The sequence below is a fragment of the Labrus mixtus genome, chromosome 23 (genome assembly GCF_963584025.1).
Source record: "Labrus mixtus chromosome 23, fLabMix1.1, whole genome shotgun sequence".
NCBI lineage: Eukaryota > Metazoa > Chordata > Actinopteri > Labriformes > Labridae > Labrus > Labrus mixtus.
In genome coordinates this window covers 15,591,170-15,617,613 of record NC_083634.1, presented here as the reverse complement: position 1 = coordinate 15,617,613, position 26,444 = coordinate 15,591,170, and the positions used below count along the sequence as shown (strand labels likewise).

The following is a 26,444-nucleotide window of genomic DNA, read 5'->3' as shown; positions in this document are numbered from 1 at the left end:
AATATCTAGACTTGAGTATCCCCATAGCAGAGAGATTAAAAATGCATGCAATGAAATACTGTTGGCCAACATTTTACAAGCTTGAACTATAAAGACACTCTCTGCTAGACGCAAACTGTTTTGCATGATTATTTGACTAAAACCGGTTCATATCTGGGAGGTTCAGTGCAATACGGAATTGGATCAACGCATTGAATGGTTAATTTACCGAAACCAGTCCACTGTACTGGAGGCTGTGATACTGATGCCGGTTTTCTGTTTGAGAATAACTCAGTTCATTTGGAAGGTAACCAGTGGGCATAAAAGCAGATGTTTTCCTGAACAAAAAAAAAAAAAAAACCTCCTGCCAACACTCAACTTCTCCTCAAAGTGACAACATTAAAAATGTCACCTGCTCCAGACGCAGGGTGGACAATGGGGGTGAGAAAACCTCACTGAACTGGGTCACCTGTCACACCTGCACCACCCCCCTACACTTCCACTGATCCCCCCCCAGGGAAGCGACTCGGGATCCAAGTGAGGGCTTGTCAACAGTACGTTTGTTACTGCGAGGTGTGGCCTGTCAGTGAAAGGTGTGTGTGTGTGTGTGTGTGTGTGTGTGTTTTGAGGTTTTGTCTTATACTTCATGAAGAACTTCACACCTCAGCAGGGGTAAAAGGTCATGCCTCTACTAGATGTGCCCACTGTGACTTCAACACACTGGATTTGGATTTTACAAAGGTAGACACACATATTCTTGATGGAAAAGGGTATTTAATTAAATTTCACATTCAAATTGTGTAAGTCACCTCATTTGATCTTTAAAAAAAGGCGAGGATCAGCAGATCCATCTCTTCAAAGAATTTCTAACACAAAGCAGTAAAAAAAAGAAAAGAACCATTTCATCTGCCACTTACTTCAACAAAATCTTTATTTTACAGTCGTGTGGATACCATCCTACAATGAATCACTCTGTAATTGGTAAAAAGAATTTCAGCCTCTTGAGGAGAAGTACTTCTTTGATATCGAACCACCTTGAGCAGCTTTTTTTTTTTTTTGTCCGTGACACCTGAGAGCTTTCAGGAGTCTTCACCCGGGTTTGATCTTCAAAAATGTTTATTCACTTTGATGTCGGGTTAACTCAACGATCATGTAAAAAAAAAAAAAAAAAAAAAAAAAAAAAAATCACTTTATTTTGGCTGTGATTTAAAAAAAATAAAAAATAAATAAAAAGGAGAGTGTGTTGCAGATTACAGTGCTGGTGATGAATGAATGTGTCGACTTAAAACAAAGAGAAAAAGAAAGTGCGTTTTTGTCGCCGCTTATAAATAATCCAAATGACGTTTTTAAGGAGTTTTTAATTATACGTTATCCATCTCTACTTGTCTTCATCAGCACATTTTTTTTAAAGATGCGATGTGACAAGAGCACTTTTTAGCATGCAACACCTTAAAATTGGAAAAGGACTTCTGTATCGAGCTGATTCATTACAACGTCGCTCTGTTTGAGGGTGATCTCCGCGAGAACCGTCCGTGGCATTTGGCCTTCAGCTTTCTATGATCACGTGGCACCAAAATCAAAGCTTTGACATCAGGAGTTAGAAGTACCTTAAAGAAATCTCATCTAGCTCCGCTTTTTCCTAGATTTTCAAACGCTACTTTTGTGTATAAAAAGTACAAGCGTGAGACCTTAAAAAAAAAAAACACAACAGACAGCAGGCGTCTTAAGAAGACATCTGATGATTTATCTGCCAAAAGTGAAAGTCGACAGGTTTCTGTTGGTTGTTAACGTCAGACCCCGCACACAAATATTGAATACCAAAGCTTAAAAAAAAAAAATGGAGAAGTCCAACGTAACAGTTAGAAAGCATTGCGCTACAGAGAAGATCACCGCGGGGAGGTCTCTAGTAGATGTTGTTGGTAGTCAGTAAACACACACAGACAAAAAGAGAGACCAACGTGGGCTGTGTAAACTCATCCAGCACAAAGCTCTGTCCTGTTCATTGGTCCGTCTTCCTCCAGTGCGCTTCCTCCACGTTGGCCACTGCTTCAATTTAGTCCCTTCCAGAAACTCTCTTTTTGATTTCACAGTCCTTCCTGCTTCCCATGAACGTACACACACTCATACACATACACATATCCGACCCTCGAGGCTGCATCCCAGGTCCGAGCGCCCTCAGTACATTTTCTGTCGGCTGGGCAGCACCGCCTCCTTTAGGAAGGAGAAGACGAGGAGGATCCCAGACCTCTTCCCCCTCTTGCCCTTCGTGAAGTAATTAGACACCACGTCATCTAGGAGGAGGGGGAGGGGGGGGAGAGTTTATGATACCATCCATTTATTGTCCACACACTACGCCTGCATTATGTTTATTAAAGATTAAATATAATACAATGATCCCGTCCAGGTTTTTCTGACCTACTGTGCTAATTCTAGCCCGGATCTACAGTCTCGCCTCTACCGACTGATTCAACTGGTCAGAATTAGCACGCAAGCAAAAACTGTCATGTTGCTTTAAAGGACTTTAACTACATTTGTCTTTTGTCAGAGAAAGTTTACAACAGAGAAAATTCACATGAACACTCCCTCAAGTCAGAACAATAACTCAAAAATCAGCAAAATCAGCCGAATAGAAGTCAAAGAGAAGAAATATGGTGAATAAAAACATAATTTTGATTTAGGGTTGAAAAAAATAAATACAAATTTAACCGTTTCTTTGTAGCATCTAAGCCAGGGATGGGCAACTTTGGTCACGGCAAGGGCCACATTCAATTAATTCTCCCTGCCAAAGGGCCAAAATTGTAGTACACAAAAACAATCAATTATGAATCAATTATTTAAAAAAATCAATTATGTCTCAAATTTAACTCAACATATACCAGTGATCAAATATTATTATGGACATATTTCTGGTTTTCATGATTTCATGGCAGATTTTGTCACATTTTCTTCATGTTTCCAATTCATTGATATGTAAAAATTGACATTGAGGGTTGATGGGGGCCGCCAGTTGCCCACCCCTGATCTAAGCTGTTTTAAGACTATTTTGGAAATGGATGATTGAATGAGCAGGTTAATGCACCAAAAGACCAGATTTCCAAGTGATTACAATGTCATTTTAAAGTCATTAATTTCATTATATATTTTTTTTTTAATGAGGATAAGAAACTGAAGAATCTGCTTAGAAACTTGGAAAACAAAAAAGCTCTGAAGGCTGAAAACATCCGTGTCAAACTTTGAAAGTTCTTCAAAAGTGTTGAACACTCGATGCTTGAATGACTGACTACCATCAATAATGCATCCAGCAGCACACTAGAGAATTTAAAAAAGAGAGCTCACCTCCTTGTTGCATGGTGGACGGAAGCACATTTTCTCCCGCTGACAGTGACACAAAGAAGGCGAAGGGGATCACCCACAGACAGATGGTGAAGTATGCCAACACCTTTACGTCAGTCAGGAACAAACACAAGATTATAAGATTAGTAACAGGGAGGTATTTGAATTGAGAGAATATTCCCTAATTTACAAAATAAAGTGATTACATCAGAGACTGAAATGAATGTACCTCTGAGAAGGGATAATACTCTTGTGCAAAGAACTGGAAGGCCATATAATGATTCACCACCACCAACACTGTAGAGGATGAAATAGATGTTCATATTACTGTTTGGGTAATGATCTGAGGTTTTAGGTTTCGATCCCAATTTTCTCTCTTTTACAAAATAATTAAACAATTGAGGTAAAGCGAGCGTCTGTGCTACTCACCGCAGGAGAGGATGAAGTTTGGGGAGCTGAGCAGAATGTATGGGAACGTCTGCAGGAGGCCGAAGTACACCAGGTTGGTGAAGAGGCCGACGCCCACCATGAACACAGGGAAACCTTCAAAAACATAGAGACCTACCAGCACACCTGTGGAGAACTGGAAGCATTCACACAAAAATCAGCGGGGTCTTTTCACTACACATTAGACTGCAGTATATTCTTAAATAGAAAAGGAGAATGGCTTCTCTGTGTACTCACCAGTATCATGTACTTTATTATTCGACTGGTGGCTACTGTGTATTCTTCTATTAGTTCTGCCAAGTAGTACAGGCCAGCAGCTGAAGACAAAGAGAACGTGAAGATTCTTAGGAAAACAACTCATTTTAAAAATACATTTAAAAAAAGGTAACTTTAAAGGTCACGTATTGTTCAAAATACACTTCACCATGTTTTTCTAACACTAGTATGAGTTCCTAGTCTGTCTACTAACCCCCCTATTATGAGAAAAGTCCATCCTCTCCGTCTTTTCCCTGCTCCACTTTTCAGAAAATGTGTGCTCAAACAGGTCGTTTGGAGATTTTCCCTTCATGACATCACAAAGGGCAGTAGCCCCTCCCCCAGGTGGGTGACACTCCCACAGCCAGGTGTTTGTTCTGCCCTCTGAGTCTGCCTTCTCATCGTTAACAATAGGGCATAGTGCAAGAAAGACAAGGCACCCAAATCCCTTCCAGAGAGGGGGCGTGGTCAGACTCAGCTCATTTACATATTTAAAGGTACAGACACAGAAACAGCCTGTTCTGAGCAGGGCTGAAATAGAGGGGTTTATAGGGATGATCAAATACAGGATCAGAGTGGATTTAGAACAAGAAACTTCACAGATATGTTTTGTGGAGATCTGAGATTTGTTTAAACTGGTTGAAAAGGAGAATAATATAAGACCTTAACAGTTTCTGCAACAATTTATTCCTCGTAATTAAAGTGAGCTGAGCTGCTACCACGACTAAGTCCAGTTATCATTATCATTTAAAACATTCTTAATTGAATCATTCTACAGATTTTTATTAAGAACGCTCGACTGCAAATCTGAGTTAAAGAACACGAATAAAAGAACATCAACTTGATCAGACGGTCCAGACTCCGGGAAACAAACTTTCAGTACGTGACAGTTTTCTATTTTTTTGTGCCAAAGACAAATTTCAGTCAGTATCAAAAAGACTTCAAGATTCAATAGCTTGCACTTGTCAACAGCCAAGGAAAAGCATAAAAAGACAACAACAAAGAAAAATAATATCAGTTCAGTCGAGCAAGTAATCAAAAAACACCTTCAACACAGACACGGCCCACAGTTATCCAGCTTATGAGGAATGAAGGCCAGCACAGCCTGAAAAGACCAAACTAGTCAGAACTTGTATAGCCAAGAGCTGAAAAGGTGAAGGCTCAAAGAGCAGAGGCTCTTTGAGAGTCTGAGAGCTTCATCACGCCAAGGCAAGCCGTACTTTCTCAAAGACAGAATCAAAAGAAAGAGAGAAAAATAGTGACTGCAGATTGCTTTGCTCTTTTGGCCTCTGGTAGCGGGCGGACAAATCCTAAACTTGTGTTTGTCCTGTCAGCACTGGACAGCCAACACCGAAAAAGTCAAATATTAAACATTTTTTAAAACCAGCGGTGCTTGATGGATTCACCAGAGGACCATAGCGTAAGAATACATCACGAGTGTTGTGATCAAGATTAGGCAGGATGAAAAAGACAAAGGAGACAAAACCTTTAGAGGGCTACAGGTTCATCTTCTCTCCATTAGCAGTTTGGTTCTTCTTAAGAGTTCAGTCAATCCTTTAGTACAGCTTCATAAGATGTGGGTACACCCTTCATATTGACCCTCATTTAGGAAATGAGACTGAAGGCACTCAGGCTAAAGCTCTTTCTTCTAGCTCCATTTACAGAATCCTGCTGCTGCAAAATCACAAAGCAGCTTATAACAAACAACTAAACTCCGACAAACCGTTTAGGCTATTTATATATTTAAAGTATTCTTTAATTGTTGATAAACCAATGGCTAACCACTGATAACATCGCTGCAGGTAGTGAGGAATCTTTCTGGTTTTTAACCTTTTTATTTGGTTATAATGTAGAAATAAATGTTGGTAATCTTTGATTAATACTCTGAGAGGATAGGTTTGCAGTAATAAACGTTACAAGGTTAATACAAAAACAGAATTAGAGTCTACTGCTACAAAGCAAATCAAATCTCATGCTGCAGGAAAAACACTCCGCCCAAGAGATTTTTACAACCTGATAAAACAAAAGTTGTGTTTACTGATTTATTATAGATAGATAGATAGATAGATAGAGAGATAGAGAGATAGATAGATAGATAGATAGATAGATAGATAGAGAGATAGATAGATAGATAGATAGATAGATAGATAGATATATAGATAGATACATAGATAGATAGATAGATAGATAGATAGATAGATAGATAGATAGATAGATAGATAGATAGATAGATAGAGAGATAGATAGATAGATAGATAGATAGATAGATAGATAGATAGATAGAGAGATAGATAGATAGATAGATAGATAGATAGATAGATATATAGATAGATACATAGATAGATAGATAGATAGATATATAGATAGTTTATTGATCCCGAGGGAAATTCAAAGCATCCAGTAGCAGGTTACAAAAGACGTACATGACATGATACATTTGTTATAAATTAAACCACAAAACCAACGCCCCCCCCTCCCATACATATATATTAATCTGAAAAAAAGATTTTAAGAATACTCCTAGATGAATCAAACTTAAACTGTGCAATTAAAAATAGACTTATACAAGAAATGTACATAACCGTGCAGGGATAAAAATATGTATGTGTAATTTAAAGCAAGAACCTATAAACAGTTGAGGGGAAAAATCTGTAATTAGACCTGAATATAAAAAATAAATAAATAATAAATTAATTAATTAAAATTAAATTAAATTAAATTAAATTAAATTAAATTAAATTAAATTAAATTAAATTAAAAAAATTAAAAAAACGTAACATATAAAGCAAAGGTTAATGTTTTTATAAAGCCATTTGTTTCAGCCGGAGTTATCCTATAAGTATCTGTGCCATACTTTAACTAATGTGGTTTGTCACACTATCCACATGACCTGCTTCATTATTATCATTACTAACATTGTATTATTATTATTATTATTTAGCATCAATGTATATATATACATATATACTGTACATTCTATATATTTTTATTATACTAGTCTATATTATATAACATTTCATTATATTACACTATATTGTTCATATTGCACTATATTATATTATATAACTGCACTCTGTATTACTGTGGTACATCACTGCCTCTCTTCTCTGCTGTTTTACATTACTTGCTGCTATTTTATCATACCAAGTCACTTTAATCACTTGTCACTTTATCTTTTCATTCTCTGCAAATACTGTCTCAATTCCCTGCATAGTTAACGTCATCATTCATTTTGTACTTGTATATACCTCCTGTTTTTATTTTTATTTATCTTATCTATTCTGTTTAATGTGTATTTTGTATTTTGAGCTTTCTTGTCTGTGCTGCTGCAACGCCCGAATTCCCCCTCTGGGGATCAATAAAGTTTTATCCTATCCTTGTCAATGACACCATTCTGGTTTTTTTTTAAATTATAATGTTAATAGTTTTAGTGCATGACAAGAAAAGAAAAGCAACACCACATAGCCTAGTTTCTTACTTTCAGTGATGCAATGCCAACGTAGAAAGTAAAAAAAAAGCACAAAGTATCCCTCAAACTGAAACTCTCAGCTCTTTTAAATCCAGGTTGAAGACTCACCTGTTTACAGCTGCCTTTCATTAAACAGCTTTAATAAGACTTTAAATGTAAACTCTGCACTGTAACTTTGAACTCTTTTTATATTTTTACCTCATTTATTTCAGTTAATTTCATTTGAATTATATTTATTTGAACATAAAGATAAGATAAAGATAAACTTTATTGAAATTTGTGCATTACAGCAGCTCAAGAAAACAGGGGACGGGAATATAATTATTAAAAAATAGAAGTTAAAAATCAAATCAAACATATTTACATGCATTATGTTCAGATTTAATAATTCCAGTGATTTTTTTTTCTTTCCTCTGTCAGGATGCTTTTTGATGTCTTGTGTGAAAGCACTTTGAATTGCCTTGTTGTTGAACATGTGCGACATAAATAAACTTGCCTTGCCTGAATAGCTGACACTGACAGGTGAGCCACACCTGACACCTGACAGCTGCTGTGACGTGGCCAGGTAACTAACAGAACAGACAACGTGGACAGGCTGCCTCTTTGTCAAGTTCAACTAAAAACACTTAAAAGAACAACGTTGTTCGAGTTCAAAGGGATAGAGAGGCTTCTTTATATTGGACACCATAGAAACATTTCATCTAAGAAATAATTACGAATGCATAAACGGATGCAAAAATTAAAATAATAACACACACTTTTTGACTTTTCAAAATGTGACGTTATTATAAATATCTACGTTGCACACAGAGAGGCTAACTCCTGCTACGAAGCTAACTAACTAGCTGTGCAGGAAGATACTTTCTGAACTAGCTCACTCGCATGTTGTTTATTCTTGCTGGTTTAATATGCATTTCATTACAATCACGTTGATATCAGTGCTTGTGAAACGGTGTCACATTTAACTTGAGTACATGGTCCGCTAGCGTTTAAATAGCAGCAGCTACGTTTGCAGGCACTCCCAGCATGCACTTACCTATTGCTAGAGTGACGAAGGATATCTGGATCACCAACGACAGCCAGCTGAGTAAATAAATAAACCACATCTCTCTGCATATGAAACGACACACACAGAAAATAAGAAAAGTATACAGGAACCAGCTAGCAGGGTGCTAACTAGCAGCTGGAGCACCGGTCAAAGTTCCTCCTCTGTGCTGCAGGCTGAGGAGAGCAACAGAGAGGAGCTGCACTCGACGACAAGAAGGGTTTGTTTTGGTTGTAGCACCACCTGTGGTTGGAGGAGAAACGCAGAAGTCCTACTTAAATATATGTGGTTTGATTTAACTATTATGTGTACTTTCAAGTATCTTTACATGGGCTGCTTATACTGCTGCCCATAATGTTTCTGTTGTTGTTTTGATGAACAATGTTGTTCCATTATTCACCTTAATAACTTATCATTTAGTATTTGCCTACTTGCACATAGTTCTGTATATATATATTTATTTCTCGTTTACTGCACATAGTTCTGTATATATATATATTTATTTCTTGTTTACTGCACATAGTTATGTATATATATATTTATTTCTTGTTTACTGCACATAGTTCTGTATATATATATTTATTTCTTGTTTACTGCACATAGTTATGTATATATATATTTATTTCTTGTTTACTGCACATAGTTCTGTATATATATATTTATTTCTTGTTTACTGCACATAGTTCTGTATATATATTTATTTCTTGTTTACTGCACATAGTTCTGTATATATATATTTATTTCTTGTTTACTGCACATAGTTCTGTATATATATATTTATTTCTTGTTTACTGCACATAGTTCTGTATATATATATATTTATTTCTTGTTTACTGCACATAGTTCTGTATATATATATATTTATTTCTTGTTTACTGCACATAGTTCTGTATATATATATATTTATTTCTTGTTTACTGCACATAGTTCTGTATATATATATATTTATTTCTTGTTTACTGCACATAGTTCTGTATATATATATTTATTTCTTGTTTACTGCACATAGTTCTGTATATATATATATGTATTTCTTGTTTACTGCACATAGTTCTGTATATATATATTTATTTCTTGTTTACTGCACATAGTTCTGTATATATATATATTTATTTCTTGTTTACTGCACATAGTTCTGTATATATATATTTATTTCTTGTTTACTGCACATAGTTCTGTATATATATATATATTTATTTTTCGTTTACTGCACATAGTTCTGTATATATATATATATTTATTTCTTGTTTACTGCACATAGTTCTGTATATATATATTTATTTCTTGTTTACTGCACATAGTTCTGTATATATATATATTTATTTATTGTTTACTGCACATAGTTCTGTATATATATATATTTATTTCTTGTTTACTGCACATAGTTCTGTATATATATATTTATTTCTTGTTTACTGCACATAGTTCTGTATATATATATATATTTATTTTTCGTTTACTGCACATAGTTCTGTATATATATATATATATATTTATTTCTTGTTTACTGCACATAGTTCTGTATATATATATTTATTTCTTGTTTACTGCACATAGTTCTGTATATATATATATTTATTTCTCGTTTACTGCACATAGTTCTGTATATATATATATTTATTTTTCGTTTACTGCACATAGTTCTGTATATATATATATTTATTTCTCGTTTACTGCACATAGTTCTGTATATATATATATTTATTTCTCATTTACTGCACATAGTTCTGTTTACATCTGGTCACGACTGCACATAGTTATGGTTACATCTGTTTACATCTGTTAGTCCGATCACTGTCCACTTATATCTACTCTTTTATATTTTGTATTTTTAAGTTAAGTTTAAGCTTTAAGTTGTATTTAAATTGACTCTTTATATTTAGGTTAAAATGTTTCGTCTACTTGCACTGTTGTTAATTTACTGCTCTGTGTGCCTTTGAATTGCCCCCCGGGGACAAATAAAGTTTAGATATAAATCGATATAAAAACAAAAGCTATGTATAAAATTATTATACAGATAAATATATTGCACGTTTGTGATGTTTGTTATATTGTATTTTACAGTCCAGTGAGGTAGTCCTGTGTGGGGGTTTGAGGGGGAATGGAATACAAAATTATTATTCACATAATCATTCTTCTGCATGTACTTCTGTTTGAATGCTTAGGGTTCAGTCTGTTGTCCAAGGATGCTTCAACAAGTCCCGGAGCAGTGTGTGATGTCCTGCTCCGGGATACTCTGCCATGTTTGTGTGTGATGTTTTAACTGTGACCTTCAGATGTAAACTAGCTCTGTTAGGTGGGGGTTATTTCTGTAGTAGATGGACAATGATGAAATTGTGAAACAGACTGTGGATCATCTTAGGATTTATTCAGCCATGGTCAGACAACACAGAAACACAACACACATGGCTGACAAAGTGAAGACCATCACTGACCCATGCTGACCAAGATCTCACAATCATTGACAATCATTGGCAAAGTGGCAAAATGGCAAAATGGCAAAATGGCCAAGTCTTCATCACACAGTGTTGCTTATATTCTGCTCGAAGGTACAGCCCACAAATTCCTTTCCATTTGGGTACATCACTATAAAACAATAAAGATGACATGACACTGATTTGTATACATATCAGATGTAGACTCTTTGTCTAGCAAACATTTGCTGACAACATGTAGTTGGCTCCTATCCATATATAGATCTGCTACTACTTAGGTGCTTCACCCATATAAGGTTACAGCTTCAGACACCCAAAAGTAGAATTACTGTGAGATGGTTGACACAATTTAAAGATATGTCCACAAAATTATCAAGATGAATGAATCCATGAAAATACGTACTAACAAGCTCTTTTATTTTTTTTATTTAACCTTTATTTATCCAGGAAAGTCCCATTGAGATTAAAAACCTCTTTTTCAACGGAGTCCTGGCCAAGAGGCAGCAAAAGTTACACAGTCACACTCACAACATCCAGACAGCAATTAAAATTATAAAAAAAAACAGTTTCAAGTAAAGGAGGTCGTCTGGATTTAAAAGCATTCAAAGAAATCAGTTCAGTTATTTTCCAGTCTTTTTGCAGCATGTTCCTTGTAAAAGGAGCAGAGTAGACGAAAGCCCTTTTTCCCGGTTCTGTGCGGGCAAATGGAACAGACAGCAACAACTGAGCTTAGCGAACTCCTGTACAATGTTTTTATGGAAAGGTGACTTCATTGTGAAACACTACAGGACGGTCATTTTAGAGACGACGGGGTGCTCTTACCCCCAAAATCCCTTATTTAACAATTTTTCAAAGACTTGTAGTTTGGATGCTAATGACTATATGTCTCATGCTGCTTCTGCGGAGTCAAAATTTCCGCAACTTTGAAAAAGAAAAAGAAAGATGCGGACAAATTCCCATTATTGGAACAGAAACCATAAGCATCCATACATTTTATTCACCCCATTTTCCTATGAGAAGTCATTTCTGGTAGTTTTCACTAAATCTTTTGTCTCGAGATAAAAAAAACAAAAAAAAAAACATATTTTCTTGTGATAAGGGGATTATTATTTGTGAACTATAAAACAAAACGACTGGACACTGTGACAGGTGGAACACTATATGCCATGAGGCCATTAGGCGTTTTCCCATCGCAGGAACTTTTTCATAGTTCTAGGAACCGTTGGAACCCTCCTCCTTTTTTATTCATTCCACACCGCAGGAACTATGAACTATTCTAGTTCTTAAAACGACGTTAAAGAGCCCACATTCTGCCCTTTTTGGGGTTTGTATATTTAATCTATGTTCTTACTTTTGTACGTTCACAATAGCTAAAGTTCTAAAAAAGTGTCTGTTTTCATGTACTGCTCCTCCTTGCTCCCTCTACGCTCTGAGTCCGTCAGCTGCACTCTGTTGAGCCCACACTGTTAGACCCCACGTGGGCCAAGTCTGCTCTGATTGGTCTGCCGATCCACTCTGTCGTTATTGGTCAGTTGCTCAGCACGCCTCTCGGAAATTTCAACATGAGCTGCTGGGCTTGCCACAACGAGCCAATGGACTTAGATCAGTGAGCTCACACTGACAATGACGTCGCACTGACACATTTTTATGGAGGGGGGCTAGAACCGAGCGTTACATGCAGCTAATGCTACAGCTAACAGGAGGAGGTAGGAGAAGCTGCGTTTCCGCGGACTTTGAATTTTTACACAGAGATGTGCCTAAACATGCACAGGACACTTGGAAAACACACTAAAGAGCATATAAAACCAGAAAAAGCATAATATGGGACCTTTAAGAGGAACCTTTTTAGCTCCTGCTTCAGAGTAGGTACCATAGCGGATAGGTACCCATAATGCGTAGTTCTCCGGGAACTACCTAGTGGATACTTCCTCTTAAAAAAGTCCCCAGAACTTTTGGGTCCAAAACAACAATTGTCAACACTAATTAAGTAAATACGCCTATTCCTGTCTGTTTTGTGCCACTCTTACAAGATATGTAATATGAGATCTTGAGAAAATAACTTGAAATGACTCGTTATCCATTGAAAGCGGAGTAAATAAAATGTATGGATAGCTTAGGGCTTCAGTACAATAGTGTCTTTGTATCAGTTTCAGGCCCTCCTGTCTCTGTCATTATCAGCATGTCCCCATCCCTCGCTCTCTCTCTCTTACACCTCCACACACACACAGGCATTCATGTGCATTGATTCAATAACACATTGCGGTCAGAATACATTACTGCGTCCCGAAAGCTAACACCCTCTGAGACGGAGGAGGAAAACAATAAAAAATGTATGCTGGAGAGTGAAAGGGGCCAGACCTCGTGGTAAAAAGAGCTAAATAAAGTAAATATATAATGTGAAACAGTGTGAAGGAACTAAAATGGTGTCGGCGTCAAAGGTGAGAATAATCTCATCCTCCTTTTAAAACGCTTTTAACAAAGGGGCAGACGTGCAGGTGGATGGATGGCGTGGAGCGAGGGTGTGGTGCATGTGGTCACTCATGCATGCACATATACAGTTTCTGTGCGGAGGTGAGAAAACAAAAGGCGACCTGCCGCATTTAAAGATACTTTCAGGAGGAAGCGCACGGATCACCGTCGGCTCTTATCTCACCGACACCTCTGGGCCCTGGGTGTGAGAGCTTTAATGTGCTGAAAAAAAAATGGCCACCTCTGCTCTTCTGGTGGATTGAGCTTCAAGAGGCCGACACCTCGGGAGAGAGAAGCTGGCATTCATATAACCTAAGTGATTTTTTTTTTTTCATGGCTCCGGCTACTTTCTCATCTATGATCTGTAGCATAAAAAAAACTGCACTTAGATCATCTCAAACCCAGGGATAAAAAAAAAAAGAGCAATGCTGGACTTTAAACACGGTTGAATGAGTTTCCTTTCCCTTCACACGCAACAAGTCCAGACCATTAGAACCATTCCAACAGATCTGGGTTAAATGGTATCTAAGAAATGCTTTTCCTTGTTTTTCATCAGTCATGAATATTAACTCTGGTTTTAGCTTGCAACGTACACCCCTCCTCACTGGTTCTCTCAAGGAGATTGTTTTCTGACATTTTTGGATCCAGATGTTTTTTAAAGCAAAGCTAAAAGTCTAATCAAAAGACAATTTATTACGAGATATTTCAAAGGCAAAGAATTTATTCTTAACAAATCTCTACAGATACATTTGGTTTCTTTGAAGTCAAGATGAGATCATCTGTGTAAAAAGTTTTTTTTTTTTTTTGGTAGGTGTAGTTCAATCATCAACCTCCTCTTCAGTGTTTCTTGCCCTCAGTTTTGTTGGTTAAGGATCAATGCTGACGCTCTGATGCGAGAGTCTCTCTTCTCTCGGTTCTGTCTCAGCCTCCGGAGCACAGGGGCTCTGCCAAGCTCGCCCGTCCAGGGAACGTCTCCTGCCGCTGGGACGCTCTGTGGACCAGGCAGGGGGTCTAAGAAAGGCATGAGCACATCCTCGAGTTAGGCAGAGAAACACAGAAATGAGAACTAAAGGCTGACCACAGTGATATGATCAGTCTTATTACAACTACTGCAGAAGAACATATACATTTGTAATTTACATCACAGGTGGAGCCTCTTATTTTTAATAAATTAAAGAGTATTTACCCAACTCTTATTGAATTCAAGTGTCTCATGCATCATTAAAGGAATGCTGTACGCAGTGTATAAAATTATATAAGTAAATTTCACAAACAGAAAAATATCAAGTCATCAAAACAATAATAAAACAATGAGACCTACAGATGAAACATTTCAAAACGAGCTGAAACATCTTGGGCTCAAAACTAAAACCAATACAGAAGCGCCAAAACCGCAGTTCCTTTAACGGCCACTAGAGGCTGGCTCTTAAAGTGAGTCAAATCCCATAGACCCACATTAAAAAACAAAACCTGAAACTTTATAGCTGAATCAAAATGTTTAAAACATTTTTTTTTTCTTTTGAGTCCGTTTAAAGACAAATGTACAGGCAGGGAGTTTGATACGGCTTAAGTTTAAAGTAAACAGACGCTTAAAAGGACACGCAAAAAGGACGATGCAAAAACAAAAGCAATGACATTTATGTTGTAATAATGTGTACCCTGTGTTTTTGTTGAGGAAGGCGACTCCCGGTTCTCTCCCATCGCCCTCCTCCTCCTCTGGAGAACCTGCAGGAGCTCAGCTTCCTCAACGTGTCGGCTTATCCCTCTTCTGGACGGCAGTCTGCAGTGGGGCTGACGTTTTATATTGTCCTGGAGTGGGAAAGTATTTCACAGTTGCTTAACTTAACTGAACCTCGTAGACGCTGTCGTTTACCACTGAAGCGTTCGGCCTTGATGGATGAACAATGTGATTTCTAGGTACAATACCAGCATTCCTTTCAGCTCCAGGATGGCCGATTTTCTTTTTTCACAACTCGGTTCCTTCAAGAAGATTTGAGATTATTGTTAGAAGGATTTTCTTAATATGTCCAAACTGAAAAAAAGAAAGAGGTGTGAAAAAACTCACCTTCCACGAGCTGTCATCTTCCTGTAAGCAGAGATGGTTAAAATCAGTTTTAAAGTTTGTTTTAAGTCTTTGTAATTCTATATGTCTATCTGCTCAAGAGCTACAAAAAAATGCCTCAAATGCTTCTGCTGGTTCATTTATCTACCTGTTTTATCTTGATGGGCCTCAGCACGATTCCATTCTTGATTCTCGCCATCATTTCATCCACCGCTTTCGTCTTCATGTCCAACAACGGTGCAGCTTCTCAGAAATGAATCAAATATTTAAAACCATTTCAAGCCTTTTGCTGCCGAGAGCTTCATTTCTGTGTCACAGTGTCATCATTTCAAGAAAAACTGAGTAAGTGCTACATTGAATTCATAGGTAATTCAAGTAAAAGAAGAAGAATTTTTCTGTGTTTGGTGAAACCAGAAAGAAAATGTTTTTGACCTTGCGGTTGAAGCTCTTCAGTTCAATGGAAAATAACTCGACTCACTGTTTTGATCAGCTTTACATGAGCCGTCTTTTCTCCTGCTTCTCAGGAAGTCAAGAGGACTTTGGAACAGAAAGAATTAAAGATGTCAAGAGACACACACTGTTGGTAATATAACATAGTCTGGCCCCTGATACTCTGTAACGTCTGTGTAACGTACTTGGTGACAGAAGTGGGAGGTGGAGGAGGAGGAGGAGGAGGAGGAGGAGGAGGAGGAGGCGGAGGTGGAGCCGGGGTTGACTCTCCTTCTGGTTCTTCGGTTTTGTCTTTCTCATCCAGTGTCTCCTGTAACTTTTTCACTAAAATAGAAGAATCACTAACTTTGGTTATCATTTCTTAAAAATCTATATTAAATATAAAATAATTGTTGGAGACTTCTTCAACTTCAGGGAGAGAAAAAAGTTCCTGTGACACAACATCACCTGAGCTCTATGGCACATCACAACATTACACCTAATTTAGAGTCGCTGAAGGACACTTTTAGGAAACGTAATGCTTCAAGGTTGTACTGATGAAAAACGAGGAACTGATCAAGCAAATGTGCATAACAAGAGTTCTATGAAAACATATTGCCCAATCAGCTGTTACCTTCCTCCTGAAGCTCTGACACCGTGCTGTTCGCCTCAGTTAGCTGAGTTTCTACGGCCTTCCTCTCCTCCTCCCTCCTCTCCAGCTGTTCTTTCAGCTCCTGCAGCTCAGAGACAGAGACACCGCTCTCCTGAGCAGCGCTCTGACGCTGCGTGATCTGAGAGAATCAGGAGGAGACAAAATAAAGAACGGGAAAAGGTGGTTCAAATTTTTGCAACTTCAGGGCCCAGATAGCCTAGCAGTTCAAATCTGTGGGTTCAAATCTGACCTCTCGGCTCTTTGCCGCACGCACACTCTCTCCTCCCAGTCTATCTTCTGCTGTCCTATCTAATGGAGGCAATAATGCCCCCCCCCCCAAAAAAAAAGACAAAAAAACACAATGTGCCTTTTCATCTGCACACACCTGGTCGCGGTAACGGCGCTGTATGTCAGTCAGGGCGGAGCTGATGGAGGAGATCTGTTCCAGCGCCTGCTGCAGCTGCAGGCCGGCGTCGGAGCTCTGCACCAGTAACACACTCTGTCTGTGGGAATCTTTCTGCTGCACCAACATCTGACAACACAAACCCACGACAGTTTCACCTCTTGGTATCTCGAACGCCTCCGTCTTAATCATCTGCTTCTCAGAAAAAATGGGGGGGGAAAACAAAAGACCAAGGACGATGAAAAGCAACGTGAGATCCATGCAGCTTGTTTATTCTCTCCCCAGGAGGTTGTCAGGATGAAATGTTGTCAGAGCCAAACGATAATGTTAAAAACTCCTCAGCAGAGAAGCGCAACAAAGGGAAAACGATGAATTAGCTGTGAGACAAAGGATCGTTTTTCCCACAACAAGATAATTGGCTTAAAAGGAGAGAAAGTCTACAGCTTTGTCTTGAATCTTCTCCTCTCCTTTGACTCACACAAAACGACAGGTTTCCTTTGAAACAGAAGTGAGAGTGTTTTAAAGAAACATTTGTGAGTTTGTGCAATATAGTACATATTGGTACAGAACGGTAACACATACCCAAATGGCTTGTTTAATTAACTCAGGAGCTTAGCATTGGTGCTAAGAGAAAATAAATAAATTGTCAAATTATAAATAAATAAGCAAACTAAAAGGGATGCAACTGAAAATTTGACCAACAAAAAAGGCATTGCGTATTTAATTACGTTTTTTAATGCTAGAAAGAAACAGATATTATCGAGTTAAACCCCAAAAACAAAGAGTATTTTCTGTAAAAATCCACCGTGTGTATTTCTAGTCATTAAAACCATTTATTCACAGAGAGAACAGAAAGGACATGACCTCCGCCGCCATGCGTCTCTCTGACAAACTGTACGCACTTTTTTTTTCTGATTCAACAGGAAGTGTGAGGAGAAAAATGGTTTTCATTTCCTTGTTTCTCCGGGTGAGAGCAAACCGAAGCCGCAGGATTTCGGTGAGCTCTGTTTCGGAGGAGAACGCACATCGAGACTCATCGCTCTGAAATAACACGCTCTAATCTGCTTCCTCCGTTATTAGGCACAGAACAATTTCCACACGGCAATTAGCACAATTATTGTATACACACAAACACACAGGTCCACACTGCAACACAAAGAGACAAAGACACACACACACACACACACACACACACACACACACACACACACACACACACACACACACACACAAAAAGAAAAAACGTCCAAATTGTTTCCTGTTTGAGGCCCGGCGTCATTATACCAGCATGCACCACAGAGGAGGGGTGTGAATGGTTGGTGTTTTCAAAACACATGAAAACAGACAAATAGTAGTGCATACAAGAGGTATTCAGCGCAGGGGGGTCTTTTACCGTGAATTGAGAGTAAAAGGGGCTGAATTGTGTGAGCGGTCGGGGGTCCTTTTCACAGGTAAGGACCCCTGCGAGGCGGCCCATTGTGAGCCTGTCCGGTAAATGGAGGACGTCACGCACAAAGGCAACAATTGCTATATGCTCGGCACAACATAAAGGTGTCAGGCAAAGACAGGTTGTGTTTAAAGACCACTATTCTCCTTCGGCGGCAGTGATGACCGCTAATTATGGGCGAGGGAGGGGCTAAATGGGGAGAGACGGAGACAGAGAGGTGGTTTTCTGAAAGAAAAGGCCTTCATTATGGGAGCAGCTGGGGCAAGGAAACCGTGCTGCGTGTGTTTGGGACTTTGTGTTTTTGTGGAGTGTGTGTGTGTGTGTGTGTGCCTTTGTTTCGTGTGTGTGTGTGTGTGTGTGTGTGTGTGTGTGTGTGAACGCCTCGCCTCACACAGACAGCCTGGATTTGACCAAAGTGTCATCAGTGTGAAAACAGAGAATGGAGACCCCTTCTTCTGTCCCGCCACATCAGCAGCCCCTTGACAGCACTGTGTGTGTGTGTGTGTGTGTGTGTGTGTGTGTGTGTGTGCGTGTGTGCGTGTGTGCGTTCAAGCCCTTCCTACCCGCCCGAGTCTCGGCCATACCCGCCGGAAGGTCAGCTGCGACACTCCCGCTTCCTTCCCGTAGCACGACCTGTCACCCTCAGTGTCTATAGGTGTGAATGTTTGACAAAATGTTTTGGGCAGAAAAGACACACGTGTATACACACACACACACACACACACACACACACACACGCACACGCCGGGCCGCGCGGTCACACCTGGTGGGCGAAGACTTCGGCGTGCGCCCGCAGGCCCTGCTCCAGCTCCAGCTTCTGAGACATCTCTGTGAACTCCTCGCTGACAAGCTGGGAGACTGTGAACATACGGAGAGCACCCAGAGAGAATGAACAAGGCAACATTTAGCAGCTTCGTGACGGCGTCCTGTTGAGAAGAGAAACTTAAGACTGCTTCAGCAGACGTACAGAAAAATGTAACAAAAATATTTAGATATATATGGTCGTTCAAGCGTGCAGAGTTGCTACTTTGTCTGTTTCAATTAAACTTCATTAAAGGAGAGCGTTGAGAGCGGCAGCAAACGTGAAACCTCAGCAGATGAAATAAAAACAGAGTATGAAGCCTGTGGGTCATTATGGTTGTTCAAGCAAGTCGTTGACCTAGTTCCACTGAGAGTCGTTAACAACCCTCATCTGTTGGTCATCGGGGAGACACGATGGGGAACGTTGTCTTAAAACGTTTGGGCAAGAGAATTCAAAACTGTCCGCTGAGTTTCAGGCGAGCTCGTTGTTTTGGCTTCACATTAGCCCGTTCACACACGCTTTTCACTGTCGAGGAAATGTCCTTAAACACGTTTTAGTGGTGTAAACACAGAAACCATCACCATCATGGAAGACTCCTTCTCCCCTCTTCCTCCACCCGCACGCGCCGCCCCTCTTAACCTGAAGACAACGTTATATTTAGGTTTAATGGAGTGCATCCAAAACTGATAATCTCCTGCTGTGAGGTGCATGTGTTGAAGCATTTTCACATATTCAATCATGGAAATTACTACAAAAATGTAATGTAGACTGCCCCATGAGCCCCTCCCACTCGCTCTTAGTTAATTTTCTGTCGCGTTTACCCCTGACTTTACGTAGAAAACGTACCACGGACCTGGCAGTAAGACGTCTGGGTACAGTCAGTGTGAAAAATTCTGCTGTTGGTGTTCACACATGCAGCTCAACCCCGAAAACATCAGGAGGTTTTTTTTTAAAGGCATCACGTGCAAGTGTGAAAGCGCCAATAAAAGGAAAGTTCCTGAAAATGTCAGGTCCTGAATGCCTTGAAATGATGTAGAAAAAATTTCAGGAGTGTGACATGGGCAAGAGATTGCCTCCTTCCTTCCTCCTTCAAACCAGCAGTTTTCTGTGGCCCGGGTGTAAAGCTCATCGTCTCTAAAGGAGCGTCCTTTGTCCTTATATGAAGGTACACAGATGAGACCCGACATGAGGAGCTGGCTCTTCTATGCTGGGCCATGCATTTGTGTACAAGTGTGGACATTCCTCATCGCATTGGGCTGAATAAACTCCTGTTTTGGAGCTTTCTAATGTTGTAGTACTATAATCCTGAGCCAGGCTTATCAATATAAAGTCATTACACACGTATGGAGGGAAACTCTAGTTTTACTAGTTTATATATTCATGTAGAATAAGGAATCACAAACTGCTTTATGATGACAAAAAAGAAAATAAATGTTGACATAGAAACAAGGTAAGGCCTTAGAGCAGGGACTTTAAACAGGACAAGGGGGTCGGGGGGGTGGGGGTGGGGGGGGGGTGTCAGCGTCATCAATAATGACATATTTATCAGTAGAAATGTGAAAAGGAAACCGACCTCTCTTGATTTTATTCATGGTCTTGCTCTGTTTGTTTATCCTCCTCAGTATGGCCTCTTTCTCGTCCACCTCCAGAGCGAGCTGAGACAGAGCGTTAGAGGACAAAGTGAACGTACGAACACGCACAAACACACCGTGAATGGACAAAGTCGTACCTGCTCTCGGAGGAGGAGCTGCTCTTTGGTCAGATCTGCTACTTGTTGCTCCAGCTGCAGCTTCTCTGACAGGAGACCGTCGACTGACACCTGCAGCTCTGACACACACAGGTACACAGGTAAACACACACGGAAAACATTTCCATCACATGGAAAACTAATGTGATATCTTTGTGACATCACAAAGGGCAGTAGCCCCTCCCCCTGGTGGGTGACACTCCCACAGCTAGGTGTTTGTTCTGCCCTCTGAGTCTGACTTCTCACCGTAAACAATAGGACATGGAGCGAGAAAGACCGAGACACCCAAGCCCTTCCAGAGAGGGGGCGTGGTCAGACACAGCTCATTTACATATTTAAAGCTACAGACACAGAAACAGCCTGTTCTGAGCAGGGCTGAAATAGAAGGGTTTAGAGACATGATCAAATACAGGATCAGAGTGGATTTAGAACAAGAAACTTCACACACATGTTTTGGGGGGCTCTGAGACTTGTTGTTTAAATTTGAAAAGGAGAATAATATGTGACCTTTAATGCTACAATGGTCTAAACTGTAAGGTTGAAATAAAGGTGCAGAGATTGCTTGAATTAAAAAAGAAATGTGAAGGGACCGGTGTTATCCTTCATATTTGTAAAATATACTTTTCTTCAATTCAGTCTTGTAAAAAAAAAAAGAAGAGAATCAGAATAGTTTTTAATTCTCATTGAGAATAAACCACATCAGTACTTTTGTCTAACCTGCGATCTTGGCCTGACTCTGCAGCAGCAACGTCTCCTCGCTCCCAACATCAACCTCATCACTGTTGAGCTCTGCGTCGACCTCCTGGTCAAAGGTCACAGCAGCCTTGTTTTCAGGTAGCTCTGGGATGAGCGGCATCATCATCTGGCTCTTCCTCTTCAGGACTTTGTTCTCTTTGGTCACCTAGACGACGGAGGAGATGACGACGACACTTTGTCATTTTTTATCTTTGACCATGACAACAACAACACAAAGGTTAAATCGGGTGAGAGTACGTCATTAGTGTAACTGAGGATGATTCGTTCAGCCGTCTATTGTCAATTTAGGGACAGAAAGTCAATAAAAAGAAAAGGAAGGAATACAGGAGTAAAGATAATTATGGCTAGGAAAAGAAAATAGTTTGGTGAAAACAGAAAGAAGGAAGGATAAGATAGTGAAAAGAAAAAGAAAGACTTTGGTACAGATGTGGGGAAAGCTAAAGGAAAGAAAATATGAAAGAGTAAGAAATGACAGAGAAGAGGAAGATTAAAGACAGTTAAGGAAATATGGGAGACAAGAAGAGAATGCCCGAGAAGGACATGTGGAAAAGTGGTCCAGAAGTGATGTAAGGTGTTAAGGTGCTGTTGCAGAATCGCAATCTGTAAGCTGCTGAAGAAAAGAATAAATGTAAACATGAGGACGAAAACGAAAGAGAAGAGAAGGGGGGAAAAGGGAACTGATAGAAGTTATGGAAACGTACAAGATCAGACATATCAAAGTGAATGACAGGAAAAGACATAGGAAGTGACATGATATGAAGAAAACAGTAAAGCAAAGGAAAAGAGAAGACACTATCAGGAGGGGGAAGCAAAAGAGGAAAGGAAAGAACAGAGGCCACAACAGAAAAGTAGAAAAACTGAAACAGGAAATGAACATTTTTAGTAGAGAAAAGGACATTTAAAAAGAAAGGAGAGATGAGAAAGCAGAGGACTTTAAAGGGAAAATATATAACCCCAGAAAGCAAAGGAGAGGGGAGGAAGAAGCTGAGAAAAAGAAATAGGAGGACATGGAAAAATAAAGGTCGTTGGTGGAGGAGAATCATAAAAAAAACAGAGAGGGAAAGAAAGGTTAGGAAAGAGAAAGGAATGATTTTAAGAACATGAAGAAAGGAAAAGAGGAAATGAAAAAAGAATAAGATACAAAGAAAAGTAAGACAAGGAAAGTTAAGGATGTAGAAGAAGAGAACAGAAAGGACGTAAAAAAAAAAAAACTACAGTGTAATGACGTACTTTGACAGCCAGAGCCTCTGCGCTCTCCCTGCAGGAGCGCTCGATGTGAAACTGGATCTCCAGAACATTCATCTCTTTCAAGAGCTGACTGGACACTGGAATTAAAAAGTACATATTTAATTGTCGTCCCATAGAAACAATAAGAAAATTGATATTTAACTAACATTAACTCTAATGATGCCGTGGCAAATTTGTTTGGCAACATGTGTTATATCCTGGCCAGGCACCATCTTATCTTAAGGAGCTACTAGTGCCGTACTGTCCCTCGAGAACGTTACGGTCCCAGAATGCAGGCCTGCTGGTGGTACCTACAGTCTCTAAGTGTACTATGGGGGGTAAAGCCTTCAGTTATCGGGCTCCTCTCCTCTGGAATCATCTTCCAGCCGGGGTCCGGGAGGCAGACACACTCTGTATTTAAGGAATAGACTTAAAACTTTCCTTTTTGATAAATCTTATAGTTAGGGCTGGTGCTGGTGTAGACCAGCTCTTAGTTATGCTGCTATAGGCTTAGACTACCGGGGGAACTGGCACCCTGAGCTCCTCTCTCTCTCTCTCTCTCTCTCTCTCTCTCTCTCTCTCTCTCTCTCTCTCTCTGTGCATATACAGTACATCATATTACTGCATGTATCTATCTGTAAATCTCAGTCACTAACCACCTACTTTCCTGGGAGCTCTTGAGCTCTCTGAGGCTCCTCAAGATCGTTGGTTGACGGCCTGCCAGAACAACCCCCCTCCTCCCCACCGGATTGTTGATGGACGGCTTGCCTCCCCCCACCCCCTTGCTCCCTATCCCTCTTCCTGCATCTTATCCCATCTCTCCCCCTATCCCTTTCCAAGCCCGGCCTGTGAAGGCTGTTTCGTCATGAGCCGGGGATCCAGCTGAAGATTTCTGCCTTTTAATAAGACAGTTTTTTTCTTACCACTGTAACTTTTGCTGCTTTGCTAAAGTGCTCATGGTGGATAGGCCGGATCTTTGTAACATAACAATAAGTAAGGTCTTTTACCTGCTTTTTGTAACATAACAATAAGTAAGGTCTTTTACCTGCTTTTTGTAACATAACAATAAGTAAGGTCTTTTACCTTCTTTTTGTAAAGTGTCTTGTTATGAGTTGACGCTATACAAATAAAAATTGATTGATTGATTGATCCTCTCTTGGTTTATTTATTATTGTTCATTCTCCTTAGACTTCATATGGATTTCATCGCCCCCCTTCTCTCTGACTCATGCTGTGATCCTGAATCAGGACTAACAGGTAAAGAAAGGGAAAACATGATTCTCACCTTCTTCCAACTCAGACAGTCTCTGATTGGCTTCATCCCTCTGCATCTCCAAAATCTCACACTAACAAATCAAACATGAAAAAACGAGAAGATAAACTTAACAGAAGAAGGAAATCAATCATGTCACCAAAGATAAATGACAGATTTTATTCACATTTCATTCTGAGGCCCCTAAATTGTATTTTTTCCTTCTGGGTGTAATCAGGGTCGTGAACGTCACGCTGCAATTTCATTACTTTTTCTTTGCTTCAATTTAAAAAAAACCTGCCTAAATATTCAAAATCTTTCAACCACAGCCCGTGCAAATTATATGACGATGTCTCCATCACATGGGACACTTTGATTGACATCTGACTGAGCAGGATAATCAGTGTTTCTTAAAATGTGGGTTAGAAAATGGTATAAATTAAGGGGTATTTTAGTGCCTGTCGGTAATGCCGATACCTCAATGTCTCCCTCATCTTCAGAGGATAAACCGCTCTCTTCATCAGACTCTGTGTGGGGAAAGAAAATCAGTTTATGTGCACACAACAGGAGGACAAGGGCTAGAAAAACAGAGAACTTGCAAAAGGAACTTTCACGAGTTTTTATGAAGGAGTAAAACAGGAAGTGAAATAAAAGACGGATCTGAGAAAACCAGTTTCACTTTCTATGGCCTCTGACTCAGAGCGGCTAAAACAAACTGAAGGCTTTTGGCTCTTCAAGCACATTTCTTGCCAACAGAGTGAGATAAATACATCGATAGTGTCACGCGTTTTTTGTCCTCACATTTCTGTTTTTAATGGAGATTAAATAGAAGACACATGAAAATGTAATTCCTAACCTTTAGATGTTCTGGTAGGAGGATTTTGTTACCCAATAGGAAAGCCTGGCAAGACGTTTCATTCTGTTTTCACTCTTAGTGCTAAGCTAGGCTATGAAATGACCGCTACTTTAAAGGGCGCTGCAAACAATGTCAAACTGTTTTGCCCACCTTAGCAGTTTAACGTCTACATGCCTGAACTGAATGTGGCATTGCTCGGGTTTAAATGGTCATATGCCAGTTTACCTGTCCACTGTGCTGGAATATCTTACGGTCATTTTCATGTTCTTTGCACCAAAATCACTCATATTGAACAAGTTAAGTTTAGAACTGGATAAAAAAAATACTATGTTGCACATGTTACCAGTAAAAAAAAAAACAGAACTTCTTTGAATATTTGAAAGTCTTGCTGAATTACAAACATCATCATGTGACTTGAATAAGTAGTTTAAATCAGTTTGATCAAGTCTCACCTGCAGCTGCGTTATCCTCGGCCTGCACCGACATCCCGCCGTCTGTACACCGTTCAAAATGTTTCCCTCCTGGTGAAATGCACAATCATCAAGAACAAACGGAAAACCTTTGCTTCGGCATGTGAAGGAAGAAGTGGACATTTCTGCTTTATCCCTCCCCCAGCTTCTAAATGAGGAACTCTCTCCAAACAAAAAGAATCTACATCCTTCATCTGATGAAGATTTTTGGGTACAGGGTTGAGTTAGCTGGGTGGGATTGGATAGGTCCTTTTGTTTTAGTGAAATATAGGAAAGTAAGTAGGTTACAAGTAAGTAAGGTGACGTGGGGTTTGAACTTTTACCCCCTTTCTTGACAGTGAGAAGAGGAATATGTTATGTCTCTGAGGGACGACTCTGTCTCTCTACTGCAAGATAAATGTCACTCAAGCAGTACGGGGCAAAGGCAACGCTGCTTTTACTCCTCTATTAGCATCTGTGCTCAGAGTTCACAACCTTTGAAACATCAGACCAGCCACAGGACTCAGGAGCCCAACTGGAGGTGATAATTCAGGAGATGATGAAGAAGAAGAGGAGTGGCAGCGGTGATGCTGATGACACACATTCCTCTCGTATGAATAATTCAAATATTGTCTTTTATTTATTCACCTGCCCTCCGGGAGTTTATTTCTAGAAGGACGCTGCGAGTTTGTGCAAGTGCTACATATATTGAGCTGAGAATTAGTAATGGTTGCTGTTTAAAGTGTTAAATAGTCATTTTAAATCTCCTTCATCACACACATTGAGTCTGTAGAGCGGGATGATAGACAGCTGCATTGAGTGACGTCCTTGTGATTTAATGAGTCTTTTCTCTCTCGGTATGTTGCTCTCTTTGAGGCACCACCTGAGCTCCGCAGCCTCCTCCACCCGTCACCCTGACCTTTGCTAATGA

The 26,444-nt window shown here is 39.6% G+C and overlaps 2 protein-coding genes across 2 annotated transcripts; both read right to left on the bottom strand.

Moving 5' to 3' along the window:
• Nucleotides 1-892: 892 nt before the first annotated feature.
• tex261 (testis expressed 261) lies at nt 893-8,711 on the bottom strand. Its single transcript, XM_061031097.1, has 6 exons — nt 8,520-8,711; nt 3,997-4,076; nt 3,742-3,895; nt 3,542-3,609; nt 3,316-3,418; nt 893-2,270 (listed from the first exon to the last, which is right to left on the bottom strand). The coding sequence occupies exons 1-6, from the start codon at nt 8,587-8,589 to the stop codon at nt 2,155-2,157; spliced, it is 591 nt and encodes a 196-aa protein (XP_060887080.1). The 5' UTR covers nt 8,590-8,711; the 3' UTR covers nt 893-2,154.
• A 5,410-nt stretch (nt 8,712-14,121) lies between these two features.
• Nucleotides 14,122-25,664, bottom strand: shtn2 (shootin 2). The gene is made up of 17 exons (XM_061031348.1): nt 25,517-25,664; nt 24,686-24,735; nt 24,242-24,302; nt 22,961-23,055; nt 21,692-21,875; nt 20,957-21,054; nt 20,801-20,882; nt 19,189-19,283; nt 16,961-17,107; nt 16,558-16,714; nt 16,130-16,268; nt 15,973-16,031; nt 15,643-15,740; nt 15,498-15,518; nt 15,359-15,412; nt 15,091-15,241; nt 14,122-14,443 (listed from the first exon to the last, which is right to left on the bottom strand). The coding sequence occupies exons 1-17, from the start codon at nt 25,548-25,550 to the stop codon at nt 14,286-14,288; spliced, it is 1,683 nt and encodes a 560-aa protein (XP_060887331.1). The 5' UTR covers nt 25,551-25,664; the 3' UTR covers nt 14,122-14,285.
• Between the last annotated feature and the right edge of the window lie 780 nt (nt 25,665-26,444).

Bases quoted from the DNA above. Each gene is read 5' to 3' on its own strand.
- tex261 (XM_061031097.1), bottom strand. From the start codon at position 8,589: ATGTGGTTTATTTATTTACTCAGCTGGCTGTCGTTGGTGATCCAGATA. The intron at 3,896-3,996 runs GTGAGTACACAG...GAATGCTTCCAG, and splicing joins TAATAAAGTACATGATACTG to TTCTCCACAGGTGTGCTGGT. The intron at 2,271-3,315 runs GTGAGCTCTCTT...CCCTCCTCCTAG, and splicing joins GTCCACCATGCAACAAGGAG to ATGACGTGGTGTCTAATTAC.
- shtn2 (XM_061031348.1), bottom strand. From the start codon at position 25,550: ATGTCGGTGCAGGCCGAGGATAACGCAGCTGCAG. The intron at 24,303-24,685 runs GTATCGGCATTA...TTGATTTGTTAG, and splicing joins AAGATGAGGGAGACATTGAG to TGTGAGATTTTGGAGATGCA. The intron at 14,444-15,090 runs GTACACATTATT...TGCCTTTCTTAG, and splicing joins TTCCTCAACAAAAACACAGG to ACCCCCTGCCTGGTCCACAG.